Raw genomic sequence first — 20,801 nt, forward strand, 5'->3', positions numbered from 1 at the left:
GGCTATGCCCCTCCTCACTCAACTTTTTAATTTATACAACGTGTATCCTAATCTTGTAAAATTTGATTTTTTAATTAATTAACTGTTTCAAATCCTTTTTGTGGATAGACAATTATACATTACAGCTTTTTCCTCCCCCTTTCTTCTCCACCCCTCTCTTGATGTTTCTGCTGGTATTTTTCTGCTGATGAAAACTTGCCATGTGTCTACAAAATACACTGTAAAATTAGTGTTTAATAAGTCAAAAATTATGAATGATGTTTGTTTTGTATTATTAGTGTTTGAATTTAACTTTTGATTTCTATGACACTCAACTTTATTTTTGTTGTTTGTTCTAAACAAGACAAAAGCAAGTGGTTTGTTTAAAAGTATTCGCAACAAAACATAAGGGTTTTTTAAGAAAAAAATGGCAACGATAAAAAGCTGAACAGATCAAAACTCGGAAGGGGAGATTAGTTGTTTTGGAAAGAAAGCAGATGGTGGCCAAACTGTTGTAAATACATTTTACAACAGTACTGGTTAACTTGTTTAACATGTACAAAATTAATGAAATTTTTAAAATATACACACATTAAAGTCAATTTTGCAGTTATAGTCTATAAATTTAATTTTTATGTAAGATAACGAAACCAAGATACTTTGACACCTAACATTTTCATATTGTTGAGTAGACATTCATTCCAACAGATTAGAAAATGCATATCATATCAAATTCTATATTAGAACGACCAGTAAAAGTTACTGTATCATTTAAATATATATAAACGAACGACCTAAAAGTAACTCCTACCGACCAATCTTAGCGACTGCAGGTAAAGAAAAGACTGGGTTACTTTGAACACAGTAGATGTTAAAATCCAAGTCGGAAAAGTTGAGTGAAAAATATATTGATGTCAGGAGACCGTGAAAAACATCCACACAGAAAAAATTCGCGTTAAGAAATTCAAGTTGGCGTTAAATGACGTTTAATCCCTTTGTTATTTCTGAACAATGATCTGCACACGATTAAAAGAAAATTAAAATATACAAAATATATAAACTTCAACTATTAGTTGACTTTTTTCGAAAATATTGCAACCACTCTACATACAGATCTAAATGACCACTAAATAACTCTTCTAATTCTTCAGTTGCAACTCAAAAACAATTAGTAAAATGAATCAAACATCAAATTTTATTTACAATTTTTTATTAATTTGTTTCGGTACCTTTGTTTGTTGTAATTATTAAATTATTTATGGACTTGTCATTGTGTCCACCTGCTACTTGACTCAACAGAATCAGGCTTCAACCATATTAAAAGTTTTTAAATCACGTCTATTGTTCTGCATTCCAGATTTTTTAGAAGTTTTATTATAAAATTTAAAACGGAATTTCAACATTTAGAAAATTTTAAAATTGATTCTAGAGATTGATCGGTTAAGAAAATTGGAAATTTCAACCGACTTCAATGAAAATTTACCTTTCCTAAGAATCGTCCACGTGAATACCTCTTTTTTGTCGTCGGATCGATCAAAAATTCGGGTATTTCTCTAGTTGAGATCTCTTCCTTCTTCTTAGTAGTCATAATACTAAGTTTTTACTTATAATAAATAATGCGTAAAACAATATTTAAATGTATTAACTTCTCCAACTAGCTGATATCTTTCGAACATTTTGAATTTCCCAACTATTTAAATTCAAATTCGGTTTAACCAATAAGAAGCTATCTAGAAGCATACTCTCGTAGCGGACGTTTAGTCTGTTCTTAATTTATATTCGTTTAAAATTTAAAATAAAATTTATTAAATTATTTAACATTTATTAATAAGAATTAAATAAAATCACATTATTTTAAATTATTTAGAGTTCTTGAAGTTATAGTTTAGTTTTAACATCGATTTTTATAATTGGCATAGATGGCGCATGATCGAAAAGTAGTCATGTGATTATGTCTGAACGACGTTTACTAATATTTATGATATAAAAGTTGATTTGTAGCTATTTATAAAATAATTATAGTAGGAAATATCTAAACTTTCGATTAATATTATGCGTAAAATAATAACTGTTTTAGATTTTTATGAAAGAAAATTACAACTATTTATGTAATAAGATCGGAATCGACGGTTGGGAACGACGCCATATTGGGAAAACTTCTAAAGCTGAAAAATTAGACGGATCGTATTAGTGCACGTTGTTCACTCCGAAGTTTGTTTATCTGTGGGCTTCTCCTGTGGAGTAAAGCTTTGTTCTTTTTCATTCTTTACTTCTAGTTGTGCCCTGCGAGGGCTCCAGCAGGGCGACAAGTATTTTCGATATAATATTCCAGCTTCGAATGAAGGGGTGGCGACCCCCCAAAGAGTAGCCACTCCTACACCAAAAAATAGTACTAACCCAAATCTCATTAATCAACACAACCTCGAAACCACCCATGGACGATATAGCGTTCCTTAACAGTGTTGCTGGATCTGAAGGTTAAAAAGTAGCATGGTTGTGCTCCAAAAGTAGCGGATTTGAACTGTTTGTAGCCCAAACAATAAAAATGAATTATTTTGCAACTATGCACTTTTACTAATGAAATAAGTTTGTAATATATGTATATACATACACAGGGTGTATCAGAATGCCGTTTTAAAAATTTGGGGATTGTAGAGGATGAAATTTTGAATGTTTTGATATAAGGAACCTACAGCCGGAAATGAGATACGTATAAAGTTTCTACTGCACTTTGCACGTTCTATGAGGTCGGTATGCTGAATGAAACAGCAGAATACAGTATTTATGANTCGATGTTCTTGTAAGTAAGGATATCACGTAGCCAAAGCGAAAGTAGCACTACGATTGACATCAGCGCCACCTTGTCTGTGACGTCACTAACCTCGATGTATGGACCGAACGGTTATAATGGAGGAATATAAGCGCTTTCGACACTATATTTTCTAGCCACTGTAGTGCGACTAAATATCCAGATGGCACAATTCTCTGATTGGTCAGCTGAATGACGTCAACCCAGCGATTATATTTTGTGGTAGTCAGAACGTATCATGACGAAATAGATTATTATTATTTTTTTTTACTTGTCGTAATATGGAATGAGTATAAAGTGAAAATACAGCAGATTATTTATTTTTTTGAACATTTAACTTCATACTTGGTCTTTATGCACCTCTGAACCAAATCATACACAATAGATCATTTTAATAGTGTGATTAGTGTTCTAAATTTACATGCACATATAGTAAATAACAGAAAATTTATACTTTGTTACAGATATTAATCATAAAAAGTTTGAGAAAGAATGAAATTTATAATTAAGACAAGTCAGAATATTTTTTAAATTTGTCATATGCATTTAATATAGTTAGTAGAAACAATAAAATTAACTAAGTTTTGTATACCTCTGAAAGAGAAATTTTCACAAATCTTGCTTAACAAATTATAAAGTTTAAATGTAAAAGTTATTGAACAATTTTGAATAATGAATATTTTCTATAGATTACTCTTATCAGAATTTTTGTTTTAATGCTTTAGTTAGAATTGACAGTTCTTTCTGTCAATAGACATTTTGTGCTTTTGAATGTCAGTTCAAAATCTGTGTGTTAAGAAACAATACTTCTCAAATTTACAGAAATTTCATATGTCCAGTTCCATTATGGATATATCTGTAAATATGTTTAATCATATTTGTATGACCATTTTTTAAATTAAAAGTATAGAATTCTTGTATAAATTATTTAACAATCAATAATACTGTAAGTATTTAAATTCCTTTGAATATAATAGTTATATTTGTTTTAAATAAGAATTTCCATACATTTCATCATGGAAATTCTTTATCAATATAAGTGTCAGGATAAAGTAATGTTACATTTGTACTGTAATGTTTTCATAGTAAGCTATTTTTTTAGCCTTTTTTTATATTTTGTTAAAATAATATTACCATAGGAATGAATAACTATTTCTAGATGCCTTGTATGTGCTGTATACCTGGTTGCATAGGAAAATATACATCCAGTGTCTATACTGTATTTAAGTTTCCACAGGATTTGATTTGAAAAGCAAACCAATAGATTAGAGAATTTGTAAAAAAAAATAACTTATTATTTAAAATGTTTTAACAGTTATGCATTAAAAAGTATGAATTATGTTTAGGTGAAAATATATATTAAATTGTTAACTAATCTGCATTTTTACTTAGCATATTCTGTTGTAATATATATATATAAAACATTAAATACAAGTTTCTGTAAGGTTAAAAATACTGTATTGTCTAATAAAGAATGTTAAAAAAAAACTTAATTTGCAATTTACATTTGTTGTTTTTGATTATTTTATTATTATAGTAAATGTACAAAAATGCTATGTTGAAATGAAAAACATAAAAGTTACTTCTTGATATTTAAAAATGTCTCAGCATTAAAATCTTTGATATCACGTAATTTAATGTTAAAATTATTGAAAATTTCAATTAATGTCAATTAATTGAAATTTTCAATAATTTTAATATTTCAATAATTTTCAATAATAAAACACAAGAGCTAGTGAAATTATAAATAAGTGCCTTTTATCAAGTTTTAGATGAAATGTCTATAACTATTATTTAATGTCTGCCCGCTCTCACAACAACAACAACAACAATACGAAGTTTAGGCTAATCGATCAACATTACCGATTTTCGTAGGTTGACGTCATTCAGACGACCAATCAGCGCGTTGTGCCATCTGGATATTTAGTCGCACGTGTCATGTGGTGATCATGACTATACGATCGTTTACTAACATTTATCCCTCGCATTTAAACAGCCTTCTCCTAGCCTACTTCTATATATTTCAATCTTCTCCGCCGTCATTGCTAAAGTTGAGGAAGACAGAGGTTTCATGATTGTTGCCTTGTCCCATTTCACTTCAGAGCCTTGGGCCTGCGCCATTTGGGACAAAATTGTTGAATTAGACGCTTTTCTTATGGCATATCTATGTTCTTTGAGCCGTACTCCCAAGTTTCTGGCGGTGACTATGTTATGAAAGAAATGGCTAGTCGAAAGGAATTAAGAATGGTTTTAAGGAAGAGCTCCTAATTTGTATAAGATCTTGAGAAATGATAAGGATAGTATCAAAGCGGAGGAGAAAGCAGGGTTATGAGAACTGGATGTTAAAAATGATTATATCGGCGTCACCACCAGAAACTTGGGAGTAAGGCTCAAAAAACAGATATGCCATAAGAAAAGCGTCTAATTCAACGATTTTGTCCCAAATGGCGCAGGCCCAAGGCTCTGAAGTGAAATGGGACGAGGCAACAATCATGAAACCTCTGTCTTCCCCAACTTTAGCAATGACGGCGGAGAAGATTGAAATATATAGAAGTAGGCTAGGAGAAGGCTGTTTAAATGCGAGGGATACCGGGAACCTGCCTTCAGCGTGGAAGTTCATGGTTAAGAAATTTACTAGAAACTTGGATCAGAATTAGTACATTGGAAGATTTATGTTATTTTTTTGTTTTATTTTACTTTTATATATTCTTCCGTTATTTTTCTCTTGTAAAAAAATTTTTGATTTAAAATTTTTATGTTCTATTCATGGAACATTTACGTTCCATTTTCGTTTTCGACCTGAAGATGGCCTGTTAACTGGGCTGAAAACTTTTTTTTTTTTACAATTATACGTATTTCTCGGCAAAAAAACGTGTTTTGTTTCTGTTTATTTATATAATGATTTTTTTCTCTCTTCTCCCTGTGGGCACTAAACGGGCCTTTTTTTTAGCGAGCCCATTATGAGTTCGACATAGCTCACGATGGGGTGGTCGGGTGATGAGGGACAGGGTCCGACATATCCAGACGGGCTACTCCCTCAATCTCTCCCGAAAAATTCCTGGGAATTTTTTTGACTCGTCGCACAGTGGGTCATAGTAAAGAACTAGGAGGACAAAAGTAAAAAAAAAAAGTGCATAATTGAAAATGACTCTTACATATTTATGAATTAAGAAACAACATTGCAGGGAGTCAATTGTTATCGATAATTTTTAAAATACGCGCCGTGGCGTTGCTAGCAACAAAAGAAAAGCATCAGTTTTATATCTCGTTGGAATCACAACGTTAGTGACGTGTGCGAACTTGTTTCGAATAGTTGTTTCGCTGTCTGTTTTGAGTATTTTTATCAGATATTAAGATGAATAGTAATCGCCAAGGCATGTAGTTTAATACGTATATTTTATTAATAATAGCCAATGGTGAGATTTTATTTAAAACAATCGCAAACCAAGGGATTTTTACACTTTATTTTAAATAAGTAGAACTTTAAAATTTCTGCATCTTTTTTCCTATGCCTTTCTACGTTTTAATTTAATTTTTTCCGGATTTTTGGAGGTTTTATAATTATGTCTAACACATATTTATTTGCGGAAATGTGCGGATTTTGATGTATAACCATTTTTTGTTTCTCGGGGCGTTGGCTTGTAGTCAGCAGGGGGGGGGGGAACTTTTTGAAAAACTAAGAGAAAGAGATAAAACGATAAGAGAGTCATTCGAAGTACAAAATATTATCGTAGACTACATTAAAGAAAAGTTTAATTTAACAAATCGCAGTCAAGTTATGGAAAATGAGTTACGTCAAATCATATTTTGTTTTTCCAGTGGTCTAAGTCAAAGATGGAAGAAATGTAATCGAAATATCAAACATTTTCAACAAAAAATCATTTATGGCTTAATGATCAGATAATTATCGAAAATGTCGATTTGCCACAAACTAGTGCAAGGCACTGCAAGCTGTGAAACACCACAAAAACAAATAATGGGACGTCCCAAAAACGATTTTTCGAATACTGGACCGAGAGCAAAAATGAGAAAAGTTTAAGGAATATTGATAATCGAAACTTGAATGATATTACTCATGCTGCTGAGATAAAATTAAGATTATCTGGAAAAAGAGACGCAGCTAGTAAAAAGTATTACGAAATCTCTAAAACGAGCGACGAGATTGAAAAAAAATCATATAATTCAACGGTGGGCAACCCCCGGCCCGCGAAGAGTTTCTATCCGGCCCACGAGATGTTTAGAAGAAATTATAAATAAATATTTTTCGATGTAATTCTTCTAGTTTAAATTGAATATTATTTTCTGAAGTGTTGCGGCAGCAATGACAGGAAAAAATAAGGGAGTAATTTCCTTATTCAAACAAAAAATGGGAGAACAGAATGTTTCTAAATTATTTATATCTCATCGCATCATCCATCAAGAAAATCTACGTGCAAAAGCTATGCAATTAGAAAATGTAATGTCTGTCGTATCCAACTACATAGTGCTGTTTTTATTGTGTTTAAAGTCACTTAGATTTTACAAATAGGTGAGCCGTTCACAGCCCGGCACACGCATTTGTAAAATCTAAGTGACTCATACAACATGGAATTCATATAAAACGGAATAATCAACAGTGTTATAGTGGGATCGACATTTATTTATTTATTTCATATTTGCAGACTAAAAATTTACAGGTCACAAGGTGTCAATTAACTACTATGGCCCGCGGAAAAAACGTAAAATTTATTCTGGCCCATGTTATAAAAAAGGTTGCCCACCCTTGATATAATTGACCATCAACACAATATATATTCTCCCGAGGAAGCTCTGGCTATAATTACCTCCATGAAGTTAACTAAATCGCAGTATATAATGCAGTGTTTTTCAACCGGGGTGTCGCAAAGTTTAGGGCCTTAGGCATTTTCTTGGAAATTTACTTAAATGTAGTTCAAGATAACTCATTGTCAGTTCTATTTTGCTACGAGGTATCTAGTAAGCAAAGAAACGATGACTGATTGCATGTTAATGTAATGTTCTACGCTACGTGTACGCACGATTTATCACGAGTTCGCCCAAACCACATTGCTTGGCCTTCACATTTTCAGTCCGAGTACCAGGCCAACCAGCAGAGAAGAACGCCTCACTCGTGTCTTGTATATATTAAACTTTAAAAAGCGTGTGGTTTCAATCACAAAGTAGGTGCATATTACAGTATTTTCATAGTATTCAAAAGCAATGATGACAAATAAACAATTTTTTAATCATTTTTTTAATTTAAATTTTTTAAATTGATATGAAAAAGATAAGAAAAAGTAATGAAATATTTATTTTATATATGCATCAAAATAGTATAAAAATCTTAACAAAAATTGTTTATCAATAAAATGCTAATATAAAATGATGACATATTTGATAATAAAACTTGATTTAAAAACAATAGCGAGACTATTATTTTACATGTAAGTATTTCGACAAAATTCGGTGGACTTAAATTTTGATTTTGAACATGTAGAAACGCTTGTTTTGCATTAAAATGCTACTTCAAACTGTCAATTTTTAAAATTTTTCTTCCCGAGGAACGGACTCTCTCCCGGACCCCACCCCAGTCTTTGCGTAATATTCGTTTTCGCAAAAAATTCATCTGGTCTATTAGTCCCCCCTTATTCAGATTCTAGATCCGCCGCTGGTCAAAGGTGTCACGATTTTTTATTTTTCAATCAGGGGTGCCACTCAATGAAAAAGGTTGAAAAACACTGATATAATGTTACGGCAAAGTTCTATAGAAAAAAGTATTAATATTTACCCATCTTACCACAGCATTAAGAAAGCAAAGAAAGCCTGTTATTTATCAGATGCTGCTACTACTATTACAGAAGATAAAATTGATATAAAACTTCAGGCGTTATGGACCTAAGTCACCTAACTACAGAACGTCTTTTTTTCACTCTAACAGATTTACTAAATACAGATGTCCTAAATAGTTTTAATGTAGAAGATAAATGTAATGTGAAGAATATTACCAACGTTTACGAGGACAAAGTGGATACAAACAAAGAGCTTCGGAAGAAAATTTCCAGGTCGCTAATATAATTACAATGTCTTTGGTACACATACAAACTTTTGCTTACGACAAAAATGAGAAGATAATTTTATGGCAAAATTCTAGACCAAGTTCTACTAGATATTGCAGACCAATTCGTTTTCGCTTCGTAAAAGAAACCGACAAGGAAAGTCTGTATGAATTTATTCACATCAAAAACCAAATTTGTGAGATACAAAGTATCGAAATTATATATAAGAATTTTACTGTAAAGGTAAATTACAAACCATGGTCGATACTAAGGTCTGTAATGCTTTAACATCAAATAAATTGACTCAAAAAGGTTACATATGTCGTTGGTGCACAAGAATAGTGACACAACTGAAAAAAATAGTTCTTCCAGAACAGCCATTTAAAAGTTTCTTTTATTTCTGCAAGGCTTTGTCATGATCTTGGATTTTAATATTTTCAAATCTTTATTTCCAAAAAACATTGAAAATTTTAAAAATCCAAGATCATCACAAAGCCTTGCAGAAATAAACTTTTAAATGGCCGTTCTGGAAGAACTATTTTTTTGAGTTGTATCACTATTCTTGTGCACCAACGATGTAGCACCACATCCAACCAAATGAATGATCTATCTAACATTAAAATGAGACAATGTAATGAAGAGACTTTTTCATTTGGTCTATCGACTCTTCGTTGTCACATAAGATTCGTGAAATCCATTCTTCACATAGCCTATCGAATGGATTAAAAAATGGCAAGTGCGCAAGACCGAAGAGAAAGAGTAAGTATCGACAAGAAACAAAAATATTATTGATAGATTTTGGTCTACTTTTGGACACTCCCAAGCAAGGTGGTGGAAACACCAAGGACGGTAACTCGTCAAGAACATTTTTTTTCGAACGTCACTCTTACTGCAGAGACAACCGGTGTTAACAAGAACCTAATAGAACCATTTTCGGTTATATTACAAGAACTTGCATCCGGCTACGAAATCGATATAAGCAAATTCGAAATCTACAGGAAGGAAACAGCGGAGTTATATGTGACGCTTTATCATTGGTATCCAATGCCAGTCACTCTTCACAAAGTTTTAATACGGATCACAAATTATATCTTCGTTTCTCATTCCAATAGGACAATTGTCCGAAGAAGTGCTAGAGGCTATACACAAAGAATTTTAAAAATTTCGTGAGAGTTATTTCCGAAAAAATTCTAGAATAAACATTAATATAAATATTTTCTTCGGATTCTCTCATTACAAACCTTATATTACTTGATATGAAAAAAACTTCATTAACCGCTAACTTTTTAAAATTACAAAAAGCACCAAGTGTGACCGTAGTACAAGATGACTCCAAGCTCCGAGTCAAACTCCGAATGTGACTCCGATATGTAAATTTTTAGTTGATACGTAAGTAAAAAATTTTTATTATAAAAATGAATTACGCTAGCCTACATACTTAAGTCCTGCTAGAATCGTCTTACGATCCACTGTGCGTCGGGACTCAATCCCGGGTCCCCCAGAGCGGTAGGCTGCCATCTTGACTGCTCGGCCATCCAGCCTTTATATAATTATGCACAATAAGCAACGTGCGCTCATAATTAACTAATTACAGCGTTCTAAAAGTTGATTTATTATATTAGAAATATTACAATTCGTGAATATTCAATATTTTTAAGTTAATACTTTTATTGTGATTTAAATCGATATACATGCTATATAACGTAAGAGACCTTGGATGCTGGCATTGGGATTCGATCGAACCTACGTTGAGTAGCCTATAGAAAAAGGTCCTCTTTAGTCGTTAGTGCGTACAGTACATAGGAAAGAATTAATTACAAGAAAATCTCATTACGCAACTGTTAATGGCTATTGTAAGGACAATTGAGTTTTATTAATCGTGCGTTAGCGAAAATTTTTCTACATCATAGAGCAACGTGCTAATTATTACTACTTTTTATTTTATTTTTGTGTTTCATTTGTAGGTACATCAACAGATAAGATATTAATCCACTAATTATCTGGAAAAAATAACTATATGTATAGTTATAAAGTAAAAATTGAAAGGAAAATAAAGAAGTAATATTACTTTTAAGATAACATCGTTAGAAACAACGAATAGATCTAAACAAGTGTAACCAATTTTTTCAGCATTCATTCTAGATTGAAAGACGTTTATCTGTAAATACCAATAACGTTATTATTACAATAGAGTATTACTACATCAATATGAAATGAATACTTGCCTGAAATGCCTCTCTCATTGGAATAGGTGCGCTTATGTTTTTAAATAGAATTTTTTCAGCTTGATGAGCCTGAAAGTAAATCAAGAATACATCATGTCTTATTTATATAAGATCGCAAATTAAATCAAAATTGTCAACGCAAAATAGAGCTCTTACGAGCCTCATGGTAGGCCATCTTATTTGCTGGTGGATCGAGTACCGAAAAAGATGCTTGCACTTTACTGGAAGCACACTGGCAACAACCGGAAGCAATCTGAGATTTTGAACAGAGGTGCTGGCTGCACGCTGAGATTTTGAATACGTCCATTATCTGGCTAGACACGCGGGGCAATGCTCACACAACGAGAAACAACGCCACACTGAGCAGGAAAACGAGTGGTTTCGCAAAATTAGCAGCGTGATCACATGGGCACGCCTAAGAAATCCGACGCAACCGATGAAAACCGAGGTATCACTGTATTAAAAAACTTTCTGTCTGCATTTCCATCAGTTATTTTTTTAGTTATTTTTATTGTAAAATACCAAAAGGTACATTCCCGGTACCGTAGGTACACAACCGGGTAAGATCGCGACAATGGATTAGCATTCAGTGTGACATACAGATTACAGTCAGATATGGTTACAATTACAAATGCAATAATACATCATGTAAAGCTACGAAATTTAGAGTTAGGTGATTACATCTGTTAGATTTCAATTATAATACAAGGTTAAGAAAAAAAAACAAAGGAAACAAATTACTGGAATATAACAACATAAAGCACAGCACAGCAAGGTGTTGTGCGCGCAAGATAACAACAGTTTCAAATACTTAATTTTTACAATATTCAGTGAACAAATTACAGATACTTAAACATTTGAATACAGGCTATGTTATACAATACAGAGTTGCTGTGTAGAAATACAAAATGCAGAACACAGGATACACAATATGAATAATAGTAATATACAAAGTGCATTGAACAGATGCCAGCATAGCTGGAATAGGTAGGTATATGAGTTAGTATGTGTGTTATAAAATATACAAATAAATGATTGCAGGATTACTAATGCACAAATAATAAAATATGTGATACAATGTGAAGAAATGAAGTGCTTAAAACCAAAGTACCAACGCTACAATACATCAAGGTGTCATATGCTAGAGTGAATAGATCAATTACAGATGCATTAGTATTTAAAACGATGCACGTTATACAAGTACAGATTTGCTGTGAAGAGATACGACAGTTGCCGGGTACATAATACGTGATACAGCTTACCGATTAACAGATTGTAATTGGCAGATGCTGACACAGCAGACGGTCAATTGAATGCTGGCACGGATGTCCTTTTAAAATACATATCAGTGAGCTGGATGAGTGCACGGTAGGTATCTTCATGTTTGAGAAGGCATCCCAGATTTGGAGGAGGCCAGTTGATGTTATGGGCTTCAGTGAGGATCCTCAGTTGTAGTCTCTCAGGTTCCAACATCAGACAGTGTAGGATGTAATGAGTACTTCCGTCCGTGGCGTTACATATCGAGCACAATGTGTTGGTCGTACCTTTAAACCTCGCCAGGTAGGCGAAGAACCTACCATGGTTGGTGAGCATCTGGGTTAACTGATGACTGGGGGAGTACCATTTCAGTCCGATGAATTCTTTTATGTCAAGAATGAAGTTGTGAGTGACTGAGTTGTTTTCATCCCAGTCTTGCTGCCAAGAGGCAATGAGTTCCTGCCACAGAAGTCGCTTTACGGTTGTCTTGTTCAGTTTATGGTAAGAGATGGGAAGGTCTAAGTTGGTGGATGCCTCTTTAGCGAGGGCATCCGCCCTCTCATTGCCGTGTTGGCCCTGATGGGCCCTCGTCCAGTTGAGAAAGTATTTATTATTTGAACAGATTATGATGTCCAGGATGTCATGGGCAATGGGGTGGAGGCTCTGGGTCTGTAAGAGTGCCATTGCAGAGGCACTGTCGGTGGTAATATTGATGGTCTTGTCAGTGTGATGTTGGTCAGTCCAGGCCACAGCCTTGTAGATGGCGAACAACTCAGCCTGGAAAACGGTGCAGTGTTCTCCAAGTCTGAATTGCCCCTGTGTATATTCCACACCATTGTAGAAGGCCACATAACTGCATCCCACATTCGTACCAGTCTTTGATCCGTCCGTATAGATGTGAACGTCTTCTCGTTCTGGAATGCTGAAGTTGATTCTATGAGGGGTAGCGGGATGCCGTGAATGGGCAAAATCGACATTTGTCTCAAAGTCTTCATGCATTTCCATCAGTCAAATTTTACATGATCATATATAAATAAATGCGACTGCACTAAAATTCTTATTTAATTTTAGAAGACAAGCTTTCCGAAGAGTGCTGCATTGAATGTCATTTATTTATTCCTTACCGGTGCTTCATCGAATGTATGGATTATATGTATGACTAGAAATGAAGTTATTTTACCGTACGACTCAACGCAAATGCGGTCGATTACTTGAAATTTTATTTTAAAACTTCAAGTAATAGACCGTATTTGCGGAGAGTAATAAATTTCACTGATCCAGTTCGAAATTTATATCAAAAACAATTTGTTACATAATTTTGGATACACTTAACCAATAGACAAATAAGACAAATATCTAGAGAGAGTAATTCGGATGAGCTTGGCTTCAGTACAGAAAAAATAATAAATAAAAAATTTTCGTTATACCTGAAACTCTTATTATTCAATTATTATTAAGTGTTTGTATTCTCTATTATTAATAAAAATTTTAAGTGACATCATTTAAGAATTCTTTAGAAGCGATTTACTTAAATGGTGCTCAAATCTGAATTTTGTCTCGGGCATAATCAGACACTGATGGGCCCCAGGAAAATTTGAATTAGAGGGCCCCATGTACAGTGTTAACTTCAAACAAATTTTGTTGGGGAGAATTTTTGGGGAATCGGTATCCGCGTTCGCTTTTTAACGCGATCTTTGTGCTGTACCAGTATTCCTTGCGCTTGCGCCAACCATCAATTAGGGTCCCCAGATATGGCCGAAATTTTAATTTCGATATTTCTACTACAGTTATGAGTGTATAAAAGATTGGTTAGGGCCGGATGGCCGAGCGGTCAAGGTGGCAGCCTACCGCTTCGACTGAAATAATTAAATCCTAAATATGCGGCCGGATGGCCGAGCGGTCAAGGTGGCAGCCTACCGCTCTGGAGAAATCGGGATCGAATCCAGACGGGTCAAGGAATCCCCAGGAATTTTTCGGAGGGGGGGGGGGGTTGATCCGTTCGGGTATGTCGGGCCCCGCCCCTCACCATCACCCATTGTGGGCCTGGCCGAACCCATGATGGGCCTGCTATAAGAGACCCTCTTAGTGCCCACAGGGCGGAAAGAGTATTAAAAAAAAGATTGGTTAGGATCCCCAGGCAATTGCCTTTTTTTGCCCATAGGATAACGCGTCACTATTCAGTACACAACGTTTTCCCGAGAAATGTCCATATTATAAGAAATGATAAAAATGTTTGCCATTATTCTCGAGTCGCGACGCTGCATGTTTGCAAACGTAGCCACAAGTTTGCAAGACGGCCACACTGATCGCAGCAACATCATGTCGAATTGTTTATTTTGGCCCACCAGTGGTCAAGTGGTTCCATTCCCTGAACACTGGGAGTTCGGTTGTGGGTTCACGCCTGATCAGGACGGGATGACCACGTGGAGTTTTCTGGGTTTTCTCCACATCAGTAACGCCCGAATAGGGGCCGGTTACCCTTAAAAGACCTCCAGGAAGGCATCCCCCTAGGTAGATCGCCCAAGTGTTACGTTGCTGCAACTTAACAAAACAATTGTTTGTTTTCAGTTTCTATATTTAGTATATGGCTTGTTGTATACACTTTCTTTTAAGATGTATTTTCACCTTTTCCATAGGAAAAGACAAAAATTACTTCGAAATAATATAGATTTCATTCATGCTTTCGCGCGGTGTAGCATTGACTCAATCCTTTTGACAAGTAACGTTTCGGAGCTTTTTTTAAAACTCTTTTCGCTCTGTGGGCACTAAGAGGCCTCGTTTAGTAAGTCCATTATGGGTTCGGTCTGGTCCACAATGTGTGAGGGACGGGACCCGACATATCTGGACGGACCACTCCCGGAAAAATTCCTGGGGAGTTTACGACTCGTCTGGATCCGTACCCGTGTTTCCCAGAGCGGTAAGCTGTAGCTCGTAGCAATCAATTTGATTCACAAACTCTTTGGTTTGCAGTGTTCAGTGTCTTAGAAACCTCAAAGGTCGCCAGGACTTTCTTTTCCTCCTTTCTAATGCACAAGGTTGTTTTTGCCTCATATTTCATAGTTGTATATCTAGACTTTGCTGAGACATTCGTATCTTCCGGAGTCTAGCACCGAAGAATAACCCTGTATCTTCTTATCCCGTTACAAATTTTATTCTAAGTAACATTAGTTCATTTCTTTAAATGTTGTTATCGGATCCGTATGAATTGGATACGCGTTTATTTTAAAATGTGCTTATTCCGGCAAGCATTTTTATATTCTTTTCTGAAATCATTTCTTATGTACGAGGGTTGATCAAAAACTAAAGTTACAAGGCCGATATTCCTGGAGTTTCGTTTGTTATAGAGAAATGAGAAGTGTTCAGTAATTCCAATACACAAGTTTCAGCAGCCCGCCACCTACAGCGTTAGTTGTAGGTAAACACAAATGGCTACTCATTCGGAAAACTGGTCTCGCGAAGAAATGCGCTCAGTTATTCGATTTCTGTAGACGAAACATGTAACCCCGGCTGAAATTCACCGGCAGCTGGTAGAGGTTTACGGAGAGACTAATTTCTCGTCAGCATGTCGCAGAATGGTGTGGGAAGTTTGCGGCCGGTAGAGAAAAGGTCACCAACGAGGATCGCAGTGACTCAGCACGGCATCAACAGATGTCAACACAGCTCGTGTGGAGGAGCTGATTCAGGACAATAGGAGGATCACGTTACGGCAATATGACGGTAGAATTGGGAATGTCGTTCGGAAGCATTCGTCACATTGTTCACGATATTCTGCAGTACCAGAAAGTTTCTGCCAGATGAGTTCCATGAAATCTGTCCAACCAACACAAGGAGACGTGGATGGGGTAAGTCTTCAACTTTTGCTACGGTTATCCACAGAAGGAAACAGTTTTCTTCACTGCATTGTCACGGGTGACAAAACACAGATCCGCCACTACACCCCCAGCAGCAAGCGATTGTCAATGAAGTGGAAACACACCTCCTCTCCAAAGACAAAGAAGTTTAAGGTGACGCCATCTGCCGGGAAGGTGATGATCACAGTGTTCTTAAACAGCGCGGGTGTCATACTCGTGGAGTTTTTGGAAAGAAGACACACAGTGACCGCTGACCTACACTGCGAGACCTCAGGAGGAAAGGACTTCTCACCGAAGGCGTCATCTTCCTTCATGACAACGCGCAACCTCATACAGCCCAGAAGACCACCACGCTGTTGAAGCAGTTTCGCTGGGACATCATCGACCATCCTCCCAACAGCCCGGACCTCGCTCCAAGCGACTTTCACTGTTTCTTCACTTGAAGGAGAACCTAGCAGGACGACGATTCGCTTCAGACGAGGAAGTGAAACACTTCACTACAACTTGGCTGAACACGCAAGGACAGGATTTTTACCAGGAGGGCCAGAAGCGGCCGGATGACGTGCGGTCAAGGTGGCAGCCTACCGCTCTGGGGGACCCGGGCTCGAAACCGAACTAGTCGAAAAATCCCCAGGAATTTTTCGGGGGTTGGTCCGTTCGGATATGTCGGGCCCCATCCCTCACCACCCGGCAGCCCCATTGTGGGCCTGGCCGAACCCGTAATGGGCTTGCAAAAAGAGACCTTCTCAGTGCCCACAGGGCGGAGAGTTAAAAAAACCAGGACAGGATCATTGTATAGACCAAGGGTGGGCAACCTTTTTTATAACATGGGCCAGAATAAATTTTACGTTTTTTCCGCGGGCCATAGTAGTTAATTGACACCTTGTGACCTGTAAATTTTTAGTCTGAAAATATGAAATAAATAAATAAAAAGAAATTAATTACTACAGTCGACCCCCCTATAACACTGTTGATTATTCCGTTTTATATGAATTCCATGTTGTATGAGTCACTTAGATTTTACAAATGCGTGTGCCGGGCTGTGAACGGCTCACCTATTTGTAAAATCTAAGTGACTTTAAACACAATAAAAACAGCACTATGTAGTTGGATACGACAGACATTACATTTTCTAATTGCATAGCTTTTGCACATAGATTTTCTTGATGGATGATGCGATGAGATATAAATAATTTAGAAAAATTCTGTTCTCCCATTTTTTGTTTGAATAAGGAAATGACTCCCTTATTTTTTCCTGTCATTGCTGCCGCAACACTTCAGAAAATAATATTCAATTTAAACTAGACGAATTACATCGAAAAATATTTATTTATAATTTCTTCTAAACATCTCGCGGGCCGGATAGAAACTTTTCGCGGGCCGTAGCTGGCCCGCGGGCCGGGGGTTGCCCACCGTTGGTATAGACAAATGTCTCATTTGTCTATACGATTTTTAGAAGGGCTGTCTATTTTGAAAGATATTGATGAAATTTTTAAAATTCGTCATACAAACGTAGCTGACGGCGGCGATAAGGACGTATCAATTAATACTGTATTGCTAAAAAATAATGGTTGTGGAGATATTGATACTGAAGAATTGGACGAGGAATTGTTGCAATTTAAATTAATTTGCAAAAGCCAAAAATTAACGTTGCCATCTGATATGCTGCAATTTATAAAGAGCACAAAACTAGTATCAACATTTCCAAATATAGAAATATTATTGCGAATATATTTAACTTTGCCTATATCAAATGCATCTGTTGAAAGGTCATTCTCAGTATTAAAACGTATAAAAAATTATTTACAAAACTCACTAAGTGAATCAAAATTAAATTCTTTGGCTTTTTATACATCGAATAAAATGCTTTGTATAATATTAATTATGATGAAATAATTGATAATTTTGCTGAATTAAAAACTAGAAAACAGAATTTTTAAATAAAGTTTATTCATATTTATATACTGTACTTACTTTTTAAAACTATCTTGGCTTTTATTTAAATTATCTTTTTCATTATACAATTTACCTTCCATGGGTAAAATATTATATTATTTAAATATTAACCAAAAATTAAGCAATCAATATTTTAAGGTAATATTGTTATTGTATAACAACTTTTGTTAGATATTTAATAAAATAAATTTCAATTTTTTAAATTTATAAACAAAACTGTTCAAACTTTTCTAATTTATTGTTGTGTATTAAATATTTTTTATTAATGAGAATTTAAGATTTGTTTTAGTTTTTCACATTATTTAGTTGTTTTATTTATTGTTTTATATTTTTTGTGCGCTCTATTTCTTGTGGGAGAGGGAGAAAACGAAGAAAATGTCTAGGGCTCCAAAGTGGATAACCTTACTTACAAAGTGGGTAACCGGCCCTGTTTGTAACCTTACTTTTTGATCATCCCTCGTAAATAAAAATAGCATGCAGATTATAGTAGTGAAAACGATATTCAAGTACGAGCAAGAAATTAAGCAAGAAACATCTTGCTTTCAACATTTTACGTTGAAATCAAGAGAATTTAATGTCAAACGCAAGTAAATTTTTCAATAAACTTTATGCTGTGAAATATTTTAATGAACTATATTCAGCAACTTAGGCTATTTTAATAAATTCTAACGATATTGCAAAAATATTTTAAAAATTAGAATAAGAAACTTACTGAGGACGATAGAAATCCCGCTACGAGTGTAATTGCTGTTACAATAACAGTTGCAATCATTAAATACATAACTTGAAACCATATCAATTCGTCAGAATTACCGTCAATTATGTTGCACAACCCCATTAGTATCATTGGAATAAAAGTACAATAAACCAAGAAAATATACACGCTGAAGAACTCGTCGGCTGCTTGTATCATCTGTGTTAACTTTAAATGTTGTTCTTGGATGAATTTGAAGTGATTCACCTCTTCTAGACGGTTGAAAAATTTCTGCAGTTGATTGCATACAGCATTCATTTTCAGTCTGATGACTAAAGAAATTATCACGTAATAATAAACTCCATGCTGGGTTATTAAATTTATCCACGTTATACAACTTAGTTCCAAAATAATCATCATTATTTTAGCATTATATTCGAGATAATGAAATATTCTTCCCGTAGCGGTTCCTGTAATGATATTTACTATTACAACAATAACGGGACATATGATCTTATAGGTAGAATATTCGATCTTTCTAACGTACGCAATATTACATTCCGAGGTTGATAACGGTGTTTGCTGCATGAAACCATCCAATACCAGCTCCAATTCTGGTAAACACTCATGTCGATTATATATGTAGAAGGTGCAAAATGCGAAAATCGCGAACTGCATGTGAATTATTATTATTTGATACTGCTGCGATTCGATGATGTCATAAATTCTATGATTTTCTTGAAAGTTTTGAATGATTCCAAAGCATAATTGACCGAAAATGACGATCAAGCCTAGAGTTATTAAATAAGGTAACAGGCGCTTCACATAAGTCGCAAATCTTGAATTTCCTTCTAATACCAAGAAATATCTGATCGTTACTCGTGTCTTTTCGATTATACAATATAAATCGGGGGATATAATTGTTGGACACACAGGTAAATGTATACTTTGTACGTCAGCCATATTTAATATAGTAGAAGTTCTTCACATAACGTCAACGTTGCAATATGCGATATAATGGAATAATCTGCAACTTATCGATTTTCGAAAGTGCGGCGCACATAACCAGATCGATAATTCTAAATCTAGAATTTTAACAGCATTAAAATTAATCGAACGACATTCAACATTTTCTAATCACGTTCTGCTTTAAAATTATTATTCGTAAAGCAAGAAAACATTAAACAATACTTCCGGAATTAAAAGAGCATACACAAACATTTAGCAACTTTAATTTTAATGATAACTAAAATCGACATTAAAAAAATACATTTTTCTTTTAATAAATAGTGAATTTATTTCAATTAAAATGACAACACGGGATGGATCTGTATTCATTTTTTTCCAGATCACTCGAAACTCCCATTTAATCCGTACATAAAGATTGATTAATAACTGGACCAAGTTTGCAATCACGAAAATTCCGAAGATTTTAAAATAATAATAATAATAATAAATCACTGTTAAAAACGTTTATCGAAATGCACATCTCACAATTTACTACATTTTTAGGATCATCTCGATTTCAATTTTCCTATCATCATAGGTGTTAATCAGTTCGGACATTCACACAGCTGTACTGTATTTTTTTTATAGGTACAAAAACGAGTAAGATAGCATCGCTCGTTTCCACCTAAGTACACAACTATACGAGTAGAATTCAAAAAACTTAAGATAACAGCATAAAAATTTCCATTAAACTACTGTAACTAATAATAAATATTTGCAAAAAATTAATCCGAAATAATCGTATACAGTTCAAGAATAATCTTCAACAAAAAATTTAACAAAAACATTACCTCCGATTATATGAAAAGGAGAGGAAAAAAAATTTATCTACGTACGTAATTAATTTTAATTATGTACAATGTGCAAATTATGAGCTTTGCTACGTTCGCAAATATATTAAAATCATACGCCTAGATAATGGGAGGGGGAAAAAACGATGTATTTCACACACTTAACAACAGAGCGCAG

At 34.7% G+C, this 20,801-nt stretch overlaps 2 protein-coding genes across 2 annotated transcripts in view; both read right to left on the reverse strand.

Annotated features, from left to right (window-relative positions):
• The window catches only part of LOC111619716 (serine/threonine-protein kinase PLK1-like), a 39,250-nt gene extending 37,533 nt beyond the window's left edge, over positions 1-1,717 (reverse strand). The window contains exon 1 of the mRNA XM_023361497.1: positions 1,463-1,717. Within this exon, the coding sequence (XP_023217265.1) occupies positions 1,463-1,567 (105 nt within the window). The 5' untranslated portion in view covers positions 1,568-1,717. The remainder of the gene's footprint in view (positions 1-1,462) is intronic.
• Positions 1,718-10,522: 8,805 nt separating this feature from the next.
• On the reverse strand, positions 10,523-20,708 carry LOC111619718. Its single transcript, XM_023361500.1, has 4 exons — positions 18,843-20,708; positions 11,067-11,135; positions 10,910-10,999; positions 10,523-10,841 (listed from the first exon to the last, which is right to left on the reverse strand). Exons 1-4 carry the CDS (start codon positions 19,785-19,787, stop codon positions 10,761-10,763), a joined length of 1,185 nt encoding a protein of 394 aa, XP_023217268.1. The 5' UTR covers positions 19,788-20,708; the 3' UTR covers positions 10,523-10,760.
• Positions 20,709-20,801: the final 93 nt, after the last annotated feature.

This window comes from Centruroides sculpturatus, unplaced genomic scaffold (genome assembly GCF_000671375.1).
Source record: "Centruroides sculpturatus isolate CEXI.00-Female unplaced genomic scaffold, Cexi_2.0 scaffold141, whole genome shotgun sequence".
NCBI classification, from domain to species: Eukaryota; Metazoa; Arthropoda; class Arachnida; order Scorpiones; family Buthidae; genus Centruroides; species Centruroides sculpturatus.